Source organism: Saccopteryx bilineata, chromosome 5, assembly GCF_036850765.1.
Source record: "Saccopteryx bilineata isolate mSacBil1 chromosome 5, mSacBil1_pri_phased_curated, whole genome shotgun sequence".
Lineage (NCBI taxonomy): Eukaryota > Metazoa > Chordata > Mammalia > Chiroptera > Emballonuridae > Saccopteryx > Saccopteryx bilineata.
In genome coordinates, this window is record NC_089494.1 from 75,023,237 (window position 1) to 75,045,327 (window position 22,091).

Below are 22,091 nucleotides of genomic sequence, written 5' to 3' on the forward strand. Positions count from 1 at the left end.
TTCTGACTAGACAGTGAAACAGTGTATAGAACATCAGTCTGGGGTGATGAGGACCAAGGTTTGAAACTTCAAGGCCTCAGGCTTAAGCATAAGATCGTAGACATGACCCCATGGTGGCTGGCTTAAGACCAAGGACATTGGTTTGAAGCTCACGGTCACTGGCTTGAGCAAGGGTCACTGGCTCAGCTTGAGCCCTTGGGTCAAGTCACATATGAGAAAGCAATCAATGAACAACTAAGGTAGGTGCTGCAACAAAGAAGATACATCTCATCTCTTTCCCTTCCTCCCTGTCTGTCCATATTTGTCCCTCCCATTCTGTCTGTCTCTATTTCACTAAAAAAAAAAAAATACAAAGGACCAGAATAGACACTACTCCAAAAAGGACATACAGATGGTCAATAGACATATGAAAAGATGCTTAATATTACTAATTATCAGAGAAATACAGATAAAAGCCATAATGAGATATCTCCTCACACGTATCAGAATAACTATCAATCAACAAACAACAAGTGTTGGTGAGAACGTGGAGAAAAGGGCATGCTTGTGCATTTTTGGTAGAAATGCAGATTGGTGCAGCCCTTATAGAAAACAGTATGGTGGTTCCTCAAAAATTAAAAATGGAACTGCCTTATGACCCAGCAATTCCTGTTCTTGGAAAATATCTAAAGAAATCCAAAACACTAATTTGAAAGAATATATGCACCCCCTATGTTCATTGCAGCATTATTTACAATAGCCAGGATTTGAAAGTAATCCAAGCACTCATCATGAACTGATAAATGGATGAAAAGGAAGTGGTGCACTATATATATATGTATGTATGTATGTTCTGTAATTACTTTATCATGAAAAAGAATGAAGGACCTAGAAGGTATTGTTCTAAATGTAATAAGTCAGTCAGAGAAAGACAAATACCATTGGATTTCTCTTATATGTGGATTCCAAACAATCAAAACAAATAAAAAAAGAAACAAAGACAGATGCATAGATATAGAGAACAGATTGATAGTTGCCAAATGAGAGGGGCATTCGGGGACTGGGTGAAAAAAGTGGAGAATGAAACATACAGATCGGTAGTTAAAAAATATTTATGGGGATGTGAAGTACAATATATAGTTAATTATATGGTAATAACCATAATTATTAACAAATTATGATAATACATCAGGTGTGTACTAAAATATTGGGGCAGGGGGAAAACTTTGTAAAATGTGTGATTGTCTAACAGTTGGACTCTTAACTACTATGTGTTACTGCTATGACTATATTGCTGTATTGCTCTCCCTTTATGTCTATTGAGATTTTCTTTATATATGTAAATTGGGAGCATAATGTTTACAAGGATTATGTCTTTTTATTGGATTGCTTCTTTTATCATTATGTAGTGTCCTTCTATGTCTCTTTTTTTGGCTTTGTTTTAAAGTCTATTTTATCTGCTCTAAGTATTGCTACCCTAGCTTTTTAAAAATTTCTATTTGCATGAAATATCTTTTTCCATCCTTTTACTTTTAATCTGTGTGTATCTGTCATTCTGAGGTAGGTCTCTTGTAGACAGCATATATATATAGGTCTTGTTTTCTTATCCATTCAGCTACCCTCTGTTTTTTGATCGGAGCATTTAAACTATATACATTTAAGTTGCTTTTTGATAGGTATGTATTTATGGCCATTTTATTCTTTACAACTATGTTCCTCTTTCTTTCTTTCTTCTTCTCCTTAAAGCAGACCCTTTAACATTTCTGGTGACACTGGTTTTGTGGTAATGAACTCTTTTAGCTTTTTCTTGTCTGGGATGCTGTTTATTTTTCTTCAACTAAAAAAAATTAAATTGAATTTATTGGGATGATATTGGTTAATAAAATCACATAAGTTTTAGATGTATAATTCTAGAATACATCATCTGTATATTATATATATTTTGTGTTCACCACCCCATCAAGTCTTCTTCCATCACCATTCATCTCCACTTTTCCTTATTCTTCCTCCTCACCCACCCTCTTTTTCCTCTTGTGTCTCTACACTGTTGCCTGTCTATGAAGTTTTTTTCTTTGCTTAATCCCTTCACCTTTTTCAGCCAGCCCCCAAAACTCTATCCCCTCTGACAGCTGTCAGTCTATTCTCCAGATCTATGAGTCTGTTTCTATGTTGTCTGCTAATTTATTTTGTTTATTAGATTTTACATATAAGTGAAATCATAAGGTACTTGTCTTTCTCTGACAGACTTATTTCACTTAGCATAATGATAGTCTTGCTGGGCAAAGTAGTCTTGGTTGTAGGTCCTTGCTTTTCATCACTTCGACTGTTTTGTGCCAATTCCTTCTGGCCTGGAATGTTTCTAAATTAGTTAACAGTCTCATAGAATCTCTCTTGTAAGGAACTGTCTTTCTCTTGCTGCTTTTAAGATTCCCTCTTTGTATTTAACCTGTTCTACTTTAATTATGATGTGTCTTGGTGTGGGCCTCTTTGGGGTTCATCTTATTTGGAATTCTCTGAGCTTCCTGGACTTAATTGTCTTTTTAATTCACTAGGTTAGGGAAGTTTTCAAAATATTTCTTCCGATAAATCCTCAATCCCTTGCTCTGTCTTTTCTCCTTCTGGTAACCCTATGATGCCAATGTTGTTACACTTTATGTTGTCCCAAAGTTTCCGTAAACTATTCTCATTTTTTAAAATTCTTTTTTCCTTTTGCTGATCTTTTTAAATTTTTTTTTCTGTGTACCTTGTCTTCCAAATCACTGATTCAATCCTTTCCTTTATCCAACCTACTGTTTATTTCTTCTTGTGTATTCTGTATTTTGGACTGATTTTTTTTTTGCATGGTTTTTATGTTCTTTTATGCTGTTAAAGTTCTCACTAAGGTCTTTAAGCATCTTTATAACCATCTTTTTGAACTCTATATCTGGTAAATTGCTTTTCTCCATTTAATTTATCTCTTTTTCTGGAGATTTCTCCTGCTCTTTCATTTGGGGCATGTTTCTTTGCCTGCCTCTTTGTATTTGTTTCTATGTATTAAGTAAGTCTTTTATGTTGCTGAGTCTTGGTAAGATGGCTTTATGTAGTTGGCGTCCTGTGGAATCTAGTGAAACAGTATCCTTTATTACCTGAGCTAGGTGTTCCAGGAATGTCTCTTATGTTGTTTATGTAAGCCTTCCTGTTGTAATTGGGTCTTAACGGCTATTGCCTCATTTATGTAAGAGGTCAACCCCTCAGGCTGGCTGAGTATGATTGACCCTGCTACAGTGTGTGAGCTGCTTTTCAGCTGCTGATGACACAAAGTGGATTTTGCGTCAGCAGTGTCTGGTGCCTGCCGAGATCTCCCTTTCGATATGGTATGTGTGCAGTTTATTGGAATCTGCTCTGGTATTGTCTGAAACTGGCCACTGGATGTGTTTGTTCTGAGGCCTCTTGGGAGGAACTCTGGTGCAGATCAATGTGAGAAGCTGCCTGTGATTGCAGCTGGGCAACCTGATTAAAGATACAAAGCGATCCTTAGTTTTGTGGTTGTTCGTGCTGTGTCTGGATGTGCATGGAAAGAACTAAGCTGTGCAACAAGGCTGGCTTCAATAAACACTGAGCCTGGCGGCAGGTCAGCAAAAGGTCTAAGACACTCCAGCATCTCTGCTGCTGCATGTCTCTGCCTGACAGCTGCCTGTTAGGCACAGTCACTGAAAGAGCCTCCGGTGGTACTCTAGTTACATGAAGTAGGTTCTTTTTGAGTCACCAGGTAGAGGCGGGTGATGTTCACCTGTGGTACTCCAGCCTGCTGGAAACTACCAGTGTCGTGTGAAAGAAACCTACTCAAGACACAAACTTATATCAAGACGAAGAGAGGGGGTGGCCTGCCAAGGGAGGCAAAGAGGTCCTCCTAAATTTCCTTCTCCCTTAGATTTTATTGATCAGAAGCAGAACAGAGGCAATAGCATTACAAGGGAGGGAGATCAGGTGATATGGGGAAAGAATGATTAGTGGCCATTTTGCTCATGTGGAGAAAGGGCTAATTTGGTCAGTGCATTCTTTTCTTTTGCTAATTAATAAGCACATGGAAAGGGGAAATCTAGAACCTCTAAGCCAGTGGTCCCCAACCCCCAGGCTGCAGACCGGTACCGGTCCATGGGCCATTTGGTACTGGTCCGCAGAGAAAGAATAAATAACTTACATTACTTCTGTTTTATTTACATTTAGTCTGAATGATATTTTATTTTTAAAAAATGACCAGATTCCGGCCCTGGCCGGTTGGCTCAGCGGTGGAGCGTTGGCCTGGCGTGTGGGGGACCCAGGTTCGATTCCCAGCCAGGGCACATAGGAGAGGCGCCCATTTGCTTCTCCACCCTCCCTGCTCCTTCCTCTCTGTCGCTCTCTTCCCCTCTCGCAGCTGAGGCTCCATTGGAGCAAAGATGGCCCGGGCGCTGGGGATGGCTCCTTGGCCTCTGCCCCAGGCGCTAGAGTGGCTCTGGTCGCGGCAGAGTGACGCCCCGGAGGGGCAGAGCATCGCCCCTGGTGGGCGTGCGGGGTGGATCCCGGTCGGGCACATGCGGGAGTCTATCTGACTGTCTCTGCCCATTTCCAGCTTCAGAAAAATACAAAAAAAAAAAAAAAAAGACCAGATTCCCTCTGTTACATCCATCTAAGACTCACTCTTGATGCTTGTCTTGGTCACATGATACATTTATCCATCCTACCCTAAAGGCCAGTCTGTGAAAATATTTTCTGACATTAAATCAGTCTGTGGCCCAAAAAAGGTTGGGGACCACTGCTCTAAACTAATTTTCTAAAGCCCATTCACATGCATTCCTTTGTGTCTGCACAAAGGTCACTCACTTACAATTTCTTGGTGTTTGCATCCAAGAGACATTCATTCAGGGCTTTTAACTAAAGTTCCCCAATACAAGTCATAGAGGGTTCAAAGTTAGATGGGTGATTCCCTACATCTTCCCCTTTTTTTGTTTTAGTAAAGATTAACAGAGTGGAAGATGATTAGGTGGTTGTAGTGGAAGGTAAAGAGCAAGTATAGAGAGAAACAGGTTTTAAGGGGTTTGCAGGCACTTCTGTATTTTGTAAAAGTTCTTTAGCACACCTGGATTGATGTTTCAAGGTGTCCCAGGTGATGTCAGAAACTCTCTGAGTGTTTGGGAGTGAGTTAGGTGTTCTTCTTTTCTGGGTTCATTTCTGGAGATGGACTCATTGGCTTCTGGATCTCTGAAACCAGGTTGCTTTCTAGGGGCTAATACCAATTTATGATGAGGCTTCACGTTTCTTACTCTTCACTGGTATTCAAGGAGGACCTGTTGATGACAAAATTGGAACATACTGTCACCTCCAAGTTAGTAATTTGATTGGATTTTGCCACTCAGGGCCAGCTAATATCCAGGTACAACATGAGAAGCTTAGACAGTTGCTTGGCTGGAATAAAATGCTTCATAGCTGCAGTAAGTCCAGAGGAGAAAATTAAAAAAAATTAAGAGTAAAATAATCTTTATACAATTGTTCTTGTGGGGTGAATCTCTCCTCTTGACTCCCCCTTTTTTGTTTGTTAAGATAGGTTTTTAAGGTGTGGTGTGCACGTTCAATACATGCTTGTCCTGTTGGATTAAAGGGATACCTGTAACATTTTTAATATTCCAGTTTTGCAAAGCTATTTGGAATGTCTTAGAAGTATAGTAAGGGCCCTTATCTGTTTTAATTACTTCAGGGCATCCAGGAATGGAGATGGACTCTAAGAGATAAGAAATAGCATGACATGCTGCTTCCCCAGTAGCAAGCAGAGCATGAGTCATGCCTGAATGGGATTCTATACAATAAAGAAAAGAGTCCATAACTTTTTTTTTTTTTTTGCTTGTTTACTGTAAAGCCAGTAGCTGCAGCCACCATCAGAGTTGCCTGGTCCATGCAGGTTCGCATTTGATTCTGACAGACAGTAATGAAACAATGGAACCAAGAATTGGTGGACCATTACATTTAAAATGCACAGAATTGGCCCTGGCTGGTTGGCTCAGTGGTAGAGTGTCGGCCTGGCATGCAGAAGTCCCGGGTTTGATTCCTGGCCAGGGCACACAGGAGAAGCACCCATCTGCTTCTCTACCCCTCCCCCTCTCCTTCCTCTCTGTCTCTCTCTTCCCCACCCGCAGCCAAGGCTCCATTGGAACAAAATGGCCTGGGCGCTGGGGATGGCTCTGTGGCCTCTGCCTCAGGCGCTAGAGTGGCTCTGGTTGCAACAGAGTGACTCCCCGGATGGGCAGAGCATCGCCCCCTGGTGGGCGTGCTGAGTGGATCCCGGTCAGGTGCATGCGGGAGTCTGTCTGACTGCTTCCCTGTTTCTGGCTTCAGAAAAATACAAAAAAAAATTTAAAAAAAGGAAAAAAATGTACAGAATCACTTTTAAAATCACAAGGTTCCCACTTTGGGTCACTTCAAGTTAAAATTTTCCTATTTCAGTAGGTACTTGAAAGTTAACCTGCAGGATTATTAATGGGGGGACTAATGTCCTTGGGGCTTGTTGGCCTTAAAGATACTATTTCTCGTTAATTTTAGTTTTCTTTGTATATCTGCAGAGTCTGAACAAATTTCTAGGGATATTGTGTAATGAGTTCAAGTGTGCTGCTTGTGGGTTGAGCTCCAAGGGAATTTTACCTCCCAAGTCATCTCAAACACTCTTATGTGTCTTGGTTTCTCTACCTGGCTGCCTAATACAGCCATGAGGACTTGGAGAGCTAGGTAACCAGCCTTTATATGCGCATCTTCGAACAAGTCAATTTTTTAATTACAGTTGAATTTGGAAGTCCCCTATGGGGTGACCTGAATGTCATGAGGGATGCCCTCTCAACACCTCCACAGAGATTCTTAGTCACTTAAGAATACTTGAGATTCGAGCTAGAGGGAAGAAGTGCCCCTTATCTTCAGAGCTGAACAAGTTCAGGCTTTCATTTATCCAGCAAAGGTTTTCTTTGTTCAGACTCATAGTTAAGTAGTTCCAATCGAAAAAGGCCAAAATTAAAAATCAGCCATCCCCATGATAATCAAAACAGCATGGTATTGGCAAAAAAATAGACACTCAGACCAATGGAACAGAATAGAAAGCCCAGAAATAAAACCACATATATATGGTCAAATAATCTTTGATAAAGGGGCCAACAACACACAATGGAGAAAAGAAAGCCTCTTCAACAAATGGTGTTGGGAAAACTGGAAAGCCACATGCAAAAGAATGAAACTCGACTACAGCCTGTCCCCGTGTACTAAAATTAATTCAAAATGGATCAAAGACCTAAATATAAGACCTGAAACAATAAAGTACATAGAAGAAGACATAGGTACTAAAATCATGGACCTGGGTTTTAAAGAACATTTTATGAACTTGACTCCAATGGCAAGAGAAGTGAAGGCAAAGATAAATGAATGGGACTACATCAGAATTAAAAGTTTTTGCTCAGCAAGAGAAACTGATATCAAAATAAACAGACAGCCAACTATATGGGAACTGATATTTTCAAACGACAGCTCAGATAAGGGCCTAATATCCAAAATTTACAAAGAACTCATAAAACTCAACAACAAACAAACAAACAATCCAATAAAAAAATGGGAAGAGGACATGAACAGACACTTCTCCCAGGAAGAGATACAAATGGCCAACAGATATATGAAAAGATGCTCAGCTTCATTAGTTATTAGAGAAATGCAAATCAAAACTACAATGAGATACCACCTCACTCCTGTTAGATTAGCTATTATCAACAAGACGGGTAATAGCAAATGTTGGAGAGGCTGTGGAGAAAAAGGAACCCTCATTCACTGTTGGTGGGACTGTAAAGTAGTACAACCATTATGGAGGAAAGTATGGTGGTTCCTCAAAAAACTGCAAATAGAACTACCTTATGACCCAGCAATCCCTCTACTGGGGATATAGCCCAAAACCTCAGAAACATTGATACGTGAAGACACATGTAGCCCCATGTTCATTGCAGCACTGTTCACAGTGGCCAAGACATGGAAACAACCAAAAAGCCCTTCAATAGAAGACTGGATAAAGAAGATGTGGCACATATACACTATGGAATACTACTCAGCCATAAGAAATGATGACATCAGATCATTTACAGCAAAATGGTGGGATCTTGATAACATTATAAGGAGTGAAATAAGCAAATCAGAAAAAAACAAGAACTACATGATTCCATACATTGGTGGAACATAAAAATGAGACTAAGAGACATGGACAAGAGTGTGGTGGTTACCAAGGGTGGGGGGGGAGGGAGGACATGGGAGGGAAGGAGGGAGAGAGTTAGGGGGAGGGGGAGGGGCACAGAGAACTAGATAGAGGGTGACGGAGGACAATCTGACTATGGGCGAGGGGTTTGCAACATAATTTGATGACAAAATAACCTAGACATGTTTTCTTTGAATATATGTACCCTGATTTATTAATGTCATCCCATTACCATTAATAAAAATTTATTAAAAAAAAAAAAATCAGCCATCCATTATTTATCCCTGTTTCACAGACCTGAGTAGTTTTACACACAAACAAGATAATTACAGTACAGAGACACAAGCAAGACACATAAATAAATCTGATTAATCTTAATAGTGGAGTTGCTACTTGGCCCCCAACTTTGAAGACAAAGAACACAGCATACAGCAATCAGCATGGCAAGACCTCACAGAGTACAAACCAAAGAAACAAGTTTAGGATCCAAAATTTTATTCTATTTAAATTTAAATGAGCACTTCTTGCATATTAGAATTTTAAAGCAAGAATGGAGGAATAAAACTATTTTATTTAGTTTAATATCAGAGCCAGCATTTCCAATTTTTGCATGCAAGAACTTAATTCAGGCCCCAAAAGAGTCACATTTTGGCTTTTAGTTGATATTATTTTATAGATTTATAAGCATAGGTTGACCAATTAGTCAGAATTCACCCTAGGGGGACTATCCTTAGTAATGAACAGGGTGTTACCCATTCTGTCACAACATCAGACAAAAACTAAAAAGAAGCTAGAATCAGAAAAACCAGAGAGGAACCCGGGACTTCATCATGCAACCAGACTAGAAAGATGCCTGCCCGGTCTCAGTCAGGGTGTTCTGTGACAGGGGCACTGGAGGGTGCAACTAGCAGAACCTCCCTGAGTAAATACACACTTGGCAGCTGCTTGGGAAGTCATCCAGGGTCCCTTAGCCTGGGACTAATTTCAAGGCAAAGAATAAGGAAGAAACAAAATGATAATTTGGAGGATTGTAGCTAAAACATTAAAGAAAATCAGAATAGCAGAGGACGATCTCTCTTTGGGTGATGGGTATGTAACATAACTAAATGACAAGATAACCTGGAAATGTTTTCTTTGAATGTATGTACCCTGATTTATTGATGTCACCCCATTAAAATAAAAATTTATTTATATATAATAATAATAATAAAAAAAAGAAAATCAGAATAATTCAGGATTGTACAATAACAGGGAAAGCTGTAGCTTTAATAGTATCTGGGTCTCTTAATATTAATCTTTCCCAGAAACAGTTTTGCATTAAGGAAGGAGTTTGACTTGTCCCAGGTCCTTGGGGGAGGGGGCAAGAGGTCGAAGAGGATGGGGGCAGCTTCAGGGCTCCTTGGGAGGCAAGGGAGGAGGAAGAGGTGTTATGTCATCCTTATCAGCCTTCTAAAATTTCGTTGTTGCTGTAACTGGCAGTTCAGGTTGACTATGCCGAGATTCCTCTGTTACTTTCTGCCATGTTTTGAGAAGAGGAACAGAAACCTTTAATCCTTGTTCAAACTGCCTTTTCAAAATTTTACCTATTTGCTCCCATATTTCGCAATCTAAGTTTCCCTCATCAGGGAACCATGGGCAGTGCTTTGTACAGCCAGTAAGAGTTGCTGTAATATTTTAGGCTCTACAGTACACTGAGAAGCATGGAGCAAGTGTAAATTTCTAACATAAATGCACAGCTGCTTGGTGAGCTCCTGACCTATGAGGAAATCCCTCTCTGACCTACCTGCATCGGTCCCTTTTTCAAGGTGAGTAGGGACTGTTCCGCACCAGAATTTCCCATAAGATGTGGCCACTAAACTACTTGTCACACACGGATTCCACACGATCATGACAGGGGTCACCACTTGTAGTACTTCAGCCTGCTGGGAACTACCAGTGTCTCGTGGAAGAAATCTGCTCAAGACACAAACTTATGTCGAGAGGAAGAGAGGGGGAGGCTTGCCAAGGGAGGCAAAGAGGACTTCCTGAATTTCCTTCTCCCTTAGCTTTTATTGATCAGAAGCAGACAGAGGTAACAGGATTACAAGGGAGGGAGATCAGGTGATATGGGGAAGAATGATTGTATGGCCAGTAGCCACGGCCACCATCACAGCCGCCTGGCCAGTGCAGGTTCGCATTAGATTTGGACAGACGGTAATGAAACAACAGAGCGAAAAGCTGGTGTGCCATCCCCTTTAATCTTAGCTTGCACCTGGTGGGCAAGAAATACAAACAGTGGGAAAACACTTCCCTTTCCATTCAGCACTCCCAAAGCCACTGACTTTTCCAAGTTTCTTAGAATCAAAGGTATCTACCTCATTAGCCTTATTCACCTCTGTTTCCCATCTCCTTCTCTCTGCACAAACTCTACACAAACTGGCTTCTCCTTCAGTACTCTGCTATCTTGGCTACTTCTCTCCTCCATGTGGCCATTCTCTGCTCTCCTCTAGCATGGGCTCCTCCTAGAACGTAATCACTCTTCCCCCGAACAACATGATCTCTCTTCCTTTTAAAACCTTTTGGCACGAAAGCTCTCCTCCAACACATATTAGCATAATCACGCCCATCCCAAGCAAGAAGTGCAGTTAATATTATCACCTCGGTGATGGGCTTCCATGTAGGCAGTGCTATCTTTAATAAAGTGAGCATAATATATTTTATCTGCCCAACAATGATTAATGGCCATTTTGCTGACATGGAGAAAGGGCTAATTTGGTCAGTACATTTTTTCTTTTGCTAATTAATAAACACAAAGAATTGGGAAATCTAGAAGCTCTAGGCTAATTTTCTACCTGTTTACATGCATTCTTTTGTGTCTGCACAAAGATCGCTCACAGTGACCTTTATGTCTGCACAAAGGTCACTCACAAAGGTCACTTACAGTTTCTTGGTGTTTGCATCCAAGAGACATTTCAGGGCTTTTAACTAAAGTTCTTCAATCCAAGTCATAGAGGGTTGAAGGTTAGATGGGTGATTCCCTACATTCTGCAGATTAATACAGGTTCAAACTTGGTGCCAGTGCTGGGTCTAAGACCACTTAGCAAAAGTCCTAGCATACCCAAGTCCAGCTGCCACACAACAGGTGCTCGAAGACCTTTGTGGTGAGAAAGATCTTAGGGAATCATCAAGGGGAAGCTAGCATGTTTTATATGGCCCAAACAGACTAAGATTTGGCCATGCACAGGGAAGGTTCTGCACCAGTTCGGCATGCAAGGTAAAATGACCCTTGTTTTAGAGCCACACAACTCGGTCTGTCTCAGATTCTGACAGGAGCCTGAGTGCAGAAAGGTCAGGCTGAGGGATTCAGTTGGGTGGGGCTAGTGTATCTCCCATGAGGAGGAGACACCAGTCAGGCTTAAGGGAAAGTAGGGAGAGTGGCCCCCGTCTCCAACCACACAACTCAACATGTTTTGGATTATAACCATACCCCTTGGGAAGTGTGCACTTGGTCAGATTGTGCCATCAGGAATCAGGAAGATGGGGTCACTAGGAACTGAGAGGTTGGGGCTAGTGGATCACTCATGAGGAGAGAAGTATCCATCAGGTTCACAGGATCACTAGGGGAATGGCACCTCTCCCAAGGCCATACATTTCAGTCACTGACACCCTCTAAGTCTGCTGGGACCTCTCACCTTGACCTAGGCAACTGACTGCTCAGCAGAATATTATCTCTGCAAGGAGGAGCAACAGAGATTCCTGAGGGTGGGGCTATATTGCATTCCCCCAGGCTGATGCCATAAGGAAGGGAGTGTTCCTCCCAAGGAAGACTCTCTGTGGTTTGGGAGAGGGACTCAACACAAAAATTCTGGTGGCTTTCTTTTCAGCTTTCTTCTTAGAGCACAAACCTCAGTCTCTCCTCATAAGACTCTAATCTGCTTCACCCTCCTTGCACTGGAGCCCACAGTAAGTGACTGCAAATGAGATTATTTTTGTGTTGGTCCTTGAAGAGGACACCTGTGTTTCTAGCAGCTTCTTGTATCTTCCTGGCAGACAGAATTTCCACTGACTTTTCACAGCCAGATGTGATAGGGACACCTCTTCCTGACTCTGGTGCTCTGGGCTGGGTCACCTGGTGTAGATTGAGACCTCAAGTTCCTCTGGTGGAGCCCTGGAAGCTGAGATATCCTTCTGTAATCTCAGCCACTACCTGTGGTAGCTGGGCTAGCCCTTTGCACATTTCTACCCTTCCTACCAGTCTGAATACGGCTTCTTCTGTAAGTATTCAATATTTGCTTGTAAATTTTCTGTTCAGCCAGCCTTTGGTTGGTTATTCGGGTTGATTGTTCTATAGTTTAGTTGTAATTCCAGTTTGGTTCTGGGAGGAGGTAAATGTGCCTTACACCTACTGCCACCTCTATCTTGGAAACTTTCCTCCCACTTATTCTGTAAAGGTTATTTTGAATGTTACTTTTTAATAATCTGGTGTCCAAATTTTAATATTTTGTTGAATTTTATTAAAGATTTTAATTCAAACATTTTAATTTTTTTAAAAAATTAGCTTTATTGAGGTATAATTGATAACTAAAACTGTAACATATCTAAAGTTTAAATTGCAGTGATTTCTGAAAGAATGTCTCTCCATCTAGTTCATTTGTTTATGGACATTTAGGACAGAGTGTAGTGACAAGATGGTTTCCAGCCTTGGTCGGATAGCTTCGTTGTTAGAGCATCACCCTGAAGCACAAAATTGCCGGTTTAATCCCAGTCAGGACACATACAGGAAGAGCTTAATGTTTTCGTCTCTCTGTCTGTGTCTTCCCCTTCCTCTCTCAGAAAAACAAAAATAGAAAAAATGGTTTCCATATTTTAACTATTGTAAATATTGTGGCAATGAGTGCAGATACCTGCTTTATATAGTTTGAATTTCCCTTGGAGATGCAGTTAGAAGTGGGTTAGAAGCTTATTTAAAGGTTAGAAGCTCTGGCTGGGTAGCTCAGTTGATTAGTGGATTGTCCCAGAATGCCAAGGTTGCAGGCTTAATCCCCAGTCAGGGCACATACAAGAATCAAGTAGTGAATGCATAAATAAGTAGAACAACAAATATATCTCTCTCTGTGTCCCTTTCTCTCTCTCTCTAAAATAAATCAATAAATAAAGATTTTTTTAAAATGACTTAAAGGTTGGTATCTGTTCTCTTAAATATCTCCATGGTCATTTTTTTCCCCCAGGTGTCTTTTTTGTCCCCAGTTGTTCTTTTTAGTACCTTTATTTTTTTTTCACATCTTAGGGTTTTTACTCTTCTTTTAGAAAAATTATTGAAGGTTTGTAGCATATATAAGAATGAGGCAAGTGAGTGGGACTTATTGAGTGATGGGTTTTGTTTATAGATAAGAATTTAGGAAGCCATTAAGCTGGAACTCTGGGTTTACTCTGGCACACTGACTCCCAGCTAGCTCCTCTGGTATTCTCCAATAATTGTTTAATATTGGTTTAAATTAAGTCTTCTATTAGTTTGTCTGGAATAAACAACCAGCTGCAGATTGTCCTGCATCCAGAGGTGAAACATTCATATATAATTGTCCAACTAATCCTCTATTTTCCAGCCCCATTGCTCTTTCTTATTATCAATGGTAAATGTAATCTCAAGTTTGAATTGTTTCATGAAAGTTTCTTTCCAGGTGTGTTGCAGGCAATTGTCTTTCAGTTCTGCTTTACCCATTGATTATACTCTCTCCATCCTTTCCACTGTTCCGTGTCTTATCCTTTTCCTTCATTTACAATAAACATAATAGAGTTTCAGAAAGCAAATCATTTGAAGTTCAATCTACCATCTTGAACTGGAAACCTCTCCAACTCTTTTATAAAGAGATTAGAACAACCAAAATGTCCCTTAAAAGAGGATTGGATAAAGAAAATGTGGTTCATATATACAATGAATACTACTCAGCCATAAGAAATGATGACATAGTATAATTTACAACAACATGGATGAAACTTGAGAACATAATACTGAGTGGAATAAGTAATTCAGAAAAAGCTAAAAACTATATGATTTCACACATAGGTGGGATATAAAACTGAGACTCATGGACATAGATAAAAGTGCAGTATTTACTGGGGGGTAGGAGGAAGAGGTGTGGGAGGAAACTGGAGGAAGGGTGTAAAGAGAGACAAATATAGGGTGACAAAAAATGATTTAATTTTAGGTGAAGGATATACAACATACCCAACTGTTCAAATGCTGTGGAGATGGTTATCTCAAATCTATTTATTCTTGTTCATCAATGCCTCCCTTTGGCATTGTGATGTGAAAAAAAAAAGAAAGATTAGAATGTGATTCTGGATATTTCTCTCCACCTCCTCATGTATTGTCCTAATTTGACAGACATCCTGGAGACACTGTTTGCCAGCTATATTTCTAGGTACTTTCACTTCTTTCTTCTACCTCAGTCACTCATTTCTGGATCCACACCCTAGGCCTTGCACTGAAATCTTAGACTGAAACCTGCTGCTTTCTGATATCAACACTTTTTACTTTCCACCCTCTCACTCAGTTACTACTACAATGCATGTTTCTCGCTCCTTAAGATATCTAGTAGCTCATCTAATTTCTTCCTTCTGTTTTACCTCCTCCAAGATCTAGCCTCAATTATACATCCCATCACTGTAGTTATATTTACCTTCCTGTCAGAACTCAAAACATAGGGCAATCAAATTATGGTATAGAACAAGGCCACCTGAGTACGTGTCCCATCTCTGTCACTCACATAGCTTATGAGCACACAGTCATGACAATATAGTAACTGTAGCACTGACGTTCTGAGGATAAGATGAGAAAGCATACATCAAGTGTTTAAAAAAATGTCAGGCTCAACAGAGGTGTTCAATGAAAATCAGCTAGTAGTAACAATATTCTCTAAACATACTAGTAAAATAGCAGTGTGCCTAATAATTATATCAAATTATAGAAGGTGCTTACACAGTAATTTTATACTATTTAATTAGTCTTTCTCTTAATTAACCACTTGTAAGGAGATGTAATTTTTGCATTTTGAAATTACATTGAGACACTCAAAGAAATAGATTGTTTCTGTTTCTTTTCTAATTCGTCTTTGATAGATAACTCTCTGCACCTCCAAAGACAAATTGCCCTAATCATTATAAGATAATAAGCCAATGACATCTAAATACAACATTTATTGAGGTAGAAGATACTAATTACAAATTTGAGATCATATTGCTTTATATCCTCACTTATGGAACAATTGTAGTTTTAGAAAGTAGATTCAATAAATACCTCAGACTCTATCTTTTCTCATTGATGCTGTGTTATGCCACTCTTTTCAAATCTACTATAAATACGTTATAGTTATTATGTGCTTTTAAGATCTCTGAGCTCTTCCTAGTTTGGATCTCAAAGTCTCTTTTGATGGGTATTCTGATTGCTCTGATTACTAGACCCCAGGTCTAACAAAACTCTAACTAAGTTAATATTTTGAACAGCATTGCTCTAATTTTGAGACATGTACAACAATGTCCTCTGAAGATGTTAGGACCATACATATTTTGGTTCTAATGATTTTACCTTCATACCTTTAAGATGTCTCTCAATAAAAAAGATATCAACCAAAAAAATTGTTTTTCTTTTTTTCCAAGTAAGAGTAGGTGGGATAGACAGACTCCTGCATGCTTTCTGACCAGAATCCACCTACAACCCCCATCTAGAACCAAAGCTCTGCCTATCTGGGGCCATGCTTGCAACTGAGCTATTTTTAGCACCTGAGGTGACAACTCCATAGAACCATCCTTAGGGCTCAGGACCAATACTCTCAAACCAATTAAACCATGGCTGTGGGAAGGAAAGAGAGAGAGAAAGAAAGGTGAGGAGAAGAGGTGGAGAAGCAGATGGTCACTTCTCCTATGTGCTCTGACCAGGAATCGAACTTGGGACATTCACACAGCAGGCCAATGCTCTACAACTGAGCCAACTGGCCAGGACTATCATCTAAATTTTTTTTAAAAAAATTCTTATTACTTTAGAATTAGTTCCAGAAATTCTTACAAAGAAGCAATGTAATATAATAACACTAGCCCATATTCTAATCTTGGCGAAGTTACCTATATTTTCCTGTGTTCCATTTCTTAATCAGTAAAGTGAGTTTTGGTATGAGTTAAATGAAATAATGCATTAAAGCACTTTGTATATAACAGTAAACAGGAAATATTTATTGAATTCGAAGAATTAAAAGGGTAGGCATAGAATTCTTTGGAGAAAACTCTTATTTTAAAGAGTACAAAATCAAGCTTATGTTGGTTCACACCTGACCTCATATTTCTTACTTATTGCTTATTCTTAAATAATCTGATTTAGCTTTTGGTAAATAAAGGCATCCCTCTTTCTTTATCTCTCTACCCCCAAATAAAAATACAACATTTTTATTTATGCTTGCAGCATGGTCTTCCCTTAACACTTTAAGAATATATGGCTGAATGTGTTTTCTGGGAAAACAACTAAATCAAAATAAATTTTGGCAGACTTACAATGGCTATCACTAAATAGTTCTAGAAACTCTCTTAGTAAGTTAAAGATTTATGTTCTAGTTAGCTTACCCAGAAGGTCATCATATTCCAACTTAATCCTTATAAAGTCCATCTCTGAAAAAAGTCAACTCAACATCTATTATCCTAAATCTTGCTATTAATTTGTATAGGCCAAAGTGATACTTTTCATTTTTGTAGCATTGTAACAGATACACAGTTGCTTTCTGAAGATAGTTCCAGTTCTGACCAAAATTAGACTTGAGAGGACAATTACAGATATGTGCTATGTGTAGTTTCTGTCCCTCTGCCTGGGTCCATGCCAAAATCAACAACCAGTCAGGACACTCTCTCCTGCTAATCACAAACCCAGCTTTAGGGTCATTCTCAGCAAAAGCTCCAGGAAGGAAAAATAAAATAATAGGTATGAACTTATCTGCCATTCTTGTCCTAGAATGTAGGCTCTCTGAGAATACAAACTAAGACTTTTTCATATCTTTTCTCAACAAAAATATTGACTGGATGTTACCTGTATAAAATAAAGATAGTAGTCAGTTTCCTTAATGTTTTTTTAAAAAGTTAGCATCAGCATTTTCATTTTGACTCTAAAAGGAGAAAAAGCTAGTATAGAAATCCTAATATAAAATAATCCACATTTTTGTAGGAATTCCTGTTTAGAGAAAAATTGGAACTCTCACACATTATACCAAAAAGGATGGAGATGTGTAGCTCTGTTATAAGCAAAATATCGCTAATCCATAAAATCAAATGGAAAAACTCTTGACATCTTTGTTTCTGTAGTTAGTTTCATTTTTCTTAAAATAGTTCATAACAGTTATGTTGCAGTTTGAATCACCCAAACTTCTAAAAAGAAAAACCCCAAACAAAATTAAATAAGCATGTTTTAGATTCATAACTCTCCCCCTGACTAACAGTTTCAACTTAAAGTTGTCCCTCCTGTAGCACCCCGATTTCCTCATGGAGACTGTTAAATGAGTCTCCTGGGAATGCCCACACACGGCTGCCTTCCTAAGTGGTACACAAACTAGTCACATGTTAGTGCATTTTTAATTGCCAAAGCAAATAATATCCATTTTAATTACACCTTAATCATTTATTGGTCAGTTTTTCTTCACAGCATGCATTCTTGGAAATGACCCACTAAAAAGACCTTGTGGACTCTGGGGCTTTGGCAGGCTGAAACAGAACTTCTGAGAACAGGCTATGTGAATTTTCCAAAGAAGGCAGTCAATCTGAGAGGACTCAGATGAGAGCAGTCCATTTGGGACCTGGCTGGTGGCTTTTAGCTCTGATTTGAAAACCTCCCAATCACGTGGAGATGTCTACAGGTGTATAGCATAACTTGGATATTACTCTTGATGCTTGCTTCTGTTTGTGAAGAGCTGGCCCCATCACCAGGAAAAGAGGGGGGCCTCATCTCAAAGCAGGGTGGCTACATCTCTCTGCCAGTAAGTGCTTAATGACTCATTTTCCTCAACAGAACTTTCATCAGGCTGGAATTCAGGGAAGCCTGTCTGGAGAATGTCTGAGAGAAAGTTCACAAGCTACCATCCTGCTGTTTGCTGGAGAAAGCCTCCCATGTTAGCCAGACCAGTTAACAAAAGCAAACAGCAACCAATTTCAGTAACATTTCTTCAATACTGTCTATAAATAATCCATGAAAGGTCACCCTAAAGTTTGTGTTAGTCAGGTTGAGAACATTATAGACTTCCAAAGAGGAAAACTATTAGTGGGAAAACTAAAGACGCAGTAAGTAAATAGCTGTGTTTATGTGGAACCACAGATTCTATTCATGTGAATTTTACTGAATCAGCCAGAATACTCCCAGAAGCTGTTCTATGCATGTTTTTCATTCAGTCACACATTTTACTGATCTGTCAAGTTGACCAATTGCTTTGAAATTATGTGGATTTAGCCTAATGAAATTGTAGATGCAACTTTCTTCTCTTTTCAAATGTTTCTGTATTTATAGTAAAGGCTTTATAATTACTAAATGGTCTCTTCTCTCAAAAGACAGTCTGAAATAGAAGCAAAAGTATCACTTTTGCAAAGCCATTTCCATTTGTGCAAAGGTCTGCTGGTAAATTATTCTTACTGATCTTTCCATCTTTCTGGCCTGTGCATACACACCTAACCCATACTAAATTTCACCAGATGGCTTTTTATTTCTTTTAAGGAAAGCAGTCGTAGGTTTAGACAGCTGAATTTTTAAACTTCTGTATTTACTGAAAGTGCATATGGTGCTATGTGGACAAAGAAATTGTGCTGAAAGAAAAACATATCTGTCTGCAGTGCCTCACAGTCTCTCAGAGGGAAAAAACACAACCATGCAGTTAGTTATATGGCATATTGCTCACAAAATCTTACGTGGCTATACTCTTCTTCTCAAAATGAGAATATTTATATTGGAAGTTTGTGTTATTTAAATTTTTTTTGTTTCCAAATAGAGAGATTATAAGAAATCCAATAAATTGCCAAAGTCATCGGTGAGAGACTTCTAGATGAAAATGAAACATAAAACTAAACTTGTAAAAAAAAAAGTTAAAAACCTCTGTGTGTCAACGTAAGCAGATGTTGGTGTAGAATTTACAAGGATGAGAAGGCTGTAAAACTTCCTTCAAGCCACTCATAGTTCATTTCAAGGCCAAGAACGCCCCCAAAATCTGTTTCTAATTTTACAGAAATCTTTTGAAATTTGGCACGGTATTGAAAAGTCCGTGGAAAGAAAAAAAAAAAGAAAAGAAAAGAAAACCTTGTCCTATCTTCGGCTTTCAACTCCGAAGACAGACTTACTCCCTTTCAACGGTTTTCACAGATCCAGTGACCCACGCTCTGAAGTCAGATTAGCTAACTTTCAAAAACATCTGGAAAAATGAAGGTTAGTATATGCAAACTCAGGTGTTGCTAAAGAATGCGGGCTGGAAGAATTGAGTGTAATCAGAGTTTCTGTTGTTTAAAAGGTGAGGATTTATACATAAGTACGTATTTCCTGGAGTGGGTTGGCATTGGGAGCTTATTCTAAATATATTATAGAAACATTTGTCCTTGTGGAGCTGGAAAAATTCCAGCAATTATAGCCAGACCAGTGGAAGACAATCAAAAGTTTTGTGGAGAAGGAGAAATAGGACTTAGCTGTAAACAAAATCTTGTCTTTCGTACTACTCAGCAGAAAACGTGTGTATATCTAATTGCATTTATTTTATACAGACATGGTTAAAAATTGTATTTGGAGTTGCCACCTCTGCTATGCTTGCTTTATTGGTGATGTGCATCGTCTTACGTCCTTCAGGAGGTAAGAACTTTTCTCTACTTTGCTGCCTGCCTTGGAAAATGCACTAACATATGGTCATGAGAGATTGAACATTTCATAAGTATTTATTTTCCAAAGTGAGTCTGTTATTACTAAGATGACTTAGAAGCTCACAGGTATGTTCTTGTGCAACCAGAAATAATAAGAAATTTAAAACATAGGTAGAAAGAGTATTATTTCAGCAGTAGAAAAACCTAAGCAGTTTTATACATCATCTCCATACCTTCTCCAATATATGCTAACTTATAAGCTTCAATAGGCCTTTAGAGGCAATGTTATTTTAACTAACATTGCTTGTCATTATTGAAATGCCTCACAGAAAGTAAAAATGAGTGTGAATGGAAAAGTTAAAACAGAACCCAAGGGTTATTATAAATCTTTCCAAAAATTTAAGAAGGCAGTCTAGAATAGAAAAATTGACATTGTTGTTCTAGATGCTGTAGCAATCAGCAATCAAATTAGAAAACTAAAAATTATTAAGTGAGAATACGTCTAGTGATAAATCAATTCTTTTAAAAAGGTTTTAGGTTAATATTAATCTCCTTTTGTTGAAAGTTGGAAGATACTATGGACTGATAGTGGGGTCAGTTTAAATTTAAATTAAAACTCTATTTATAAATTATCCAGAAATATTAAAGGAATAAGTTTCTGTGAAACTATTATGAAGGGAAGCTCAAGTTCTAAAACAGAAAAAAATACTATAATAACAGGTCTTATGCCTTAGAGTATTGAGAAAGAGAAAAAGCTTGCACCAACAATTATTAAAAGCATATAATGGCTAAGGTGGGAGTGACTTTGGTGAAGATAACTGTTAGGAGAGGAAAATCAATGACAAACCTTTAGCTTAAGAATGTATGAGTCTTAAATGACCTGTTGTTTTAAAAAATTAAAATACAAAAAATATTTGAAAAAAATACAGAAAGTATTTTGAAAAATTCAAAATACTCAAAGGATGTTTATAGGATTTTATAGAATTACAAAATGAAAATGTCAACCAATAAGATGAAAGCAGTGTGCTTGTGTCTTCAGTGTTAATATGTAGCCCATTGCCCGCTCTGCTAGCATACATTATTCTTAAGCAATTGAGATGTATTTTGTGCATCTGTGCTTTTTTATATTCTTTCAAGTTAAAATTATTTTCAGATCAGATTTTCACCTCACTGGTTTGGGGAACCATATTTCCCTCCTACTAGCAGTTGTCAGGTGAGAGATTAGTTCCTATTAACCCACTGAATGTAAATTCATCTCAAATTAGCTCCTGATTGTCAGAGAAACTCTCCAGTTCTTGACATTGACCCTTTGCTCCCTCAGAAATAAATATTCTGAGGACAAAAGTGTATGGACTCAAATGGCTTCCATGTCCACAGGCAATGATGGATTGCCTTTGCACTTTGGAGTTTGAGCCATAATTTCTACTAAGAAATGTACTATAGTTATACATTTATAAATAATACATAAGTTTATACACACATTGATATTTGTGTAATTATATATAACCCCAATCCTTACCTTCTATCCAAGTTTAGACATGCATAGTATGTTCATAAATGTATGTTATAAAGTACATATATTATAAAAATCCTATGTCATTTAAAACCTAATTTTCCATTCCAACCAATGGGATTATTCTGAGAGCAAAGCAGTTTCCTGATAGAGTGAAATAATCAAATTAAACTTTAAGCGAAGTTTTATTACTCATTCAGAAACAGAAAAATTATGAAAAACCTGAGAGCTCTATTTTTTGTCCATAGTACCATTCTCTTTCTATTCTAAATTGGCCAAAGAACTTCGCAGAATGTCACTTAAATGACTTAATAGAGGGGACTATTCATGCCCCCCTCCCCATTTCCTGAAGCCCTTCTTCCCTTCAGTCAGTAGTATAGGCAGCCCTGATGTTTAATCATTCTCTGACTTCCCTTCCTCTTCTCACAACCCACTCCTCAGGCAGCCCTAGTTTCTGGAATTTCAGGTCCGGTTCTTGCTCGCACAACTGCCCAGTGCCTGGTGAGAACAGGATCGAAGGAGGCAAGGCAGGAG

General features: G+C 38.7%; 1 protein-coding gene across 1 annotated transcript in view; it reads left to right on the plus strand.

Moving 5' to 3' along the window:
- The first annotated feature begins 19,491 nt into the window (after positions 1 to 19,491).
- The window catches only part of FAP (fibroblast activation protein alpha), a 74,900-nt gene continuing 72,300 nt past the window's right edge, over positions 19,492 to 22,091 (plus strand). The window contains exons 1-2 of the mRNA XM_066279434.1: positions 19,492 to 19,622; positions 19,952 to 20,036. Coding sequence (XP_066135531.1) covers positions 19,617 to 19,622; positions 19,952 to 20,036 — 91 coding nt within the window. The 5' untranslated portion in view covers positions 19,492 to 19,616. The remainder of the gene's footprint in view (positions 19,623 to 19,951; positions 20,037 to 22,091) is intronic.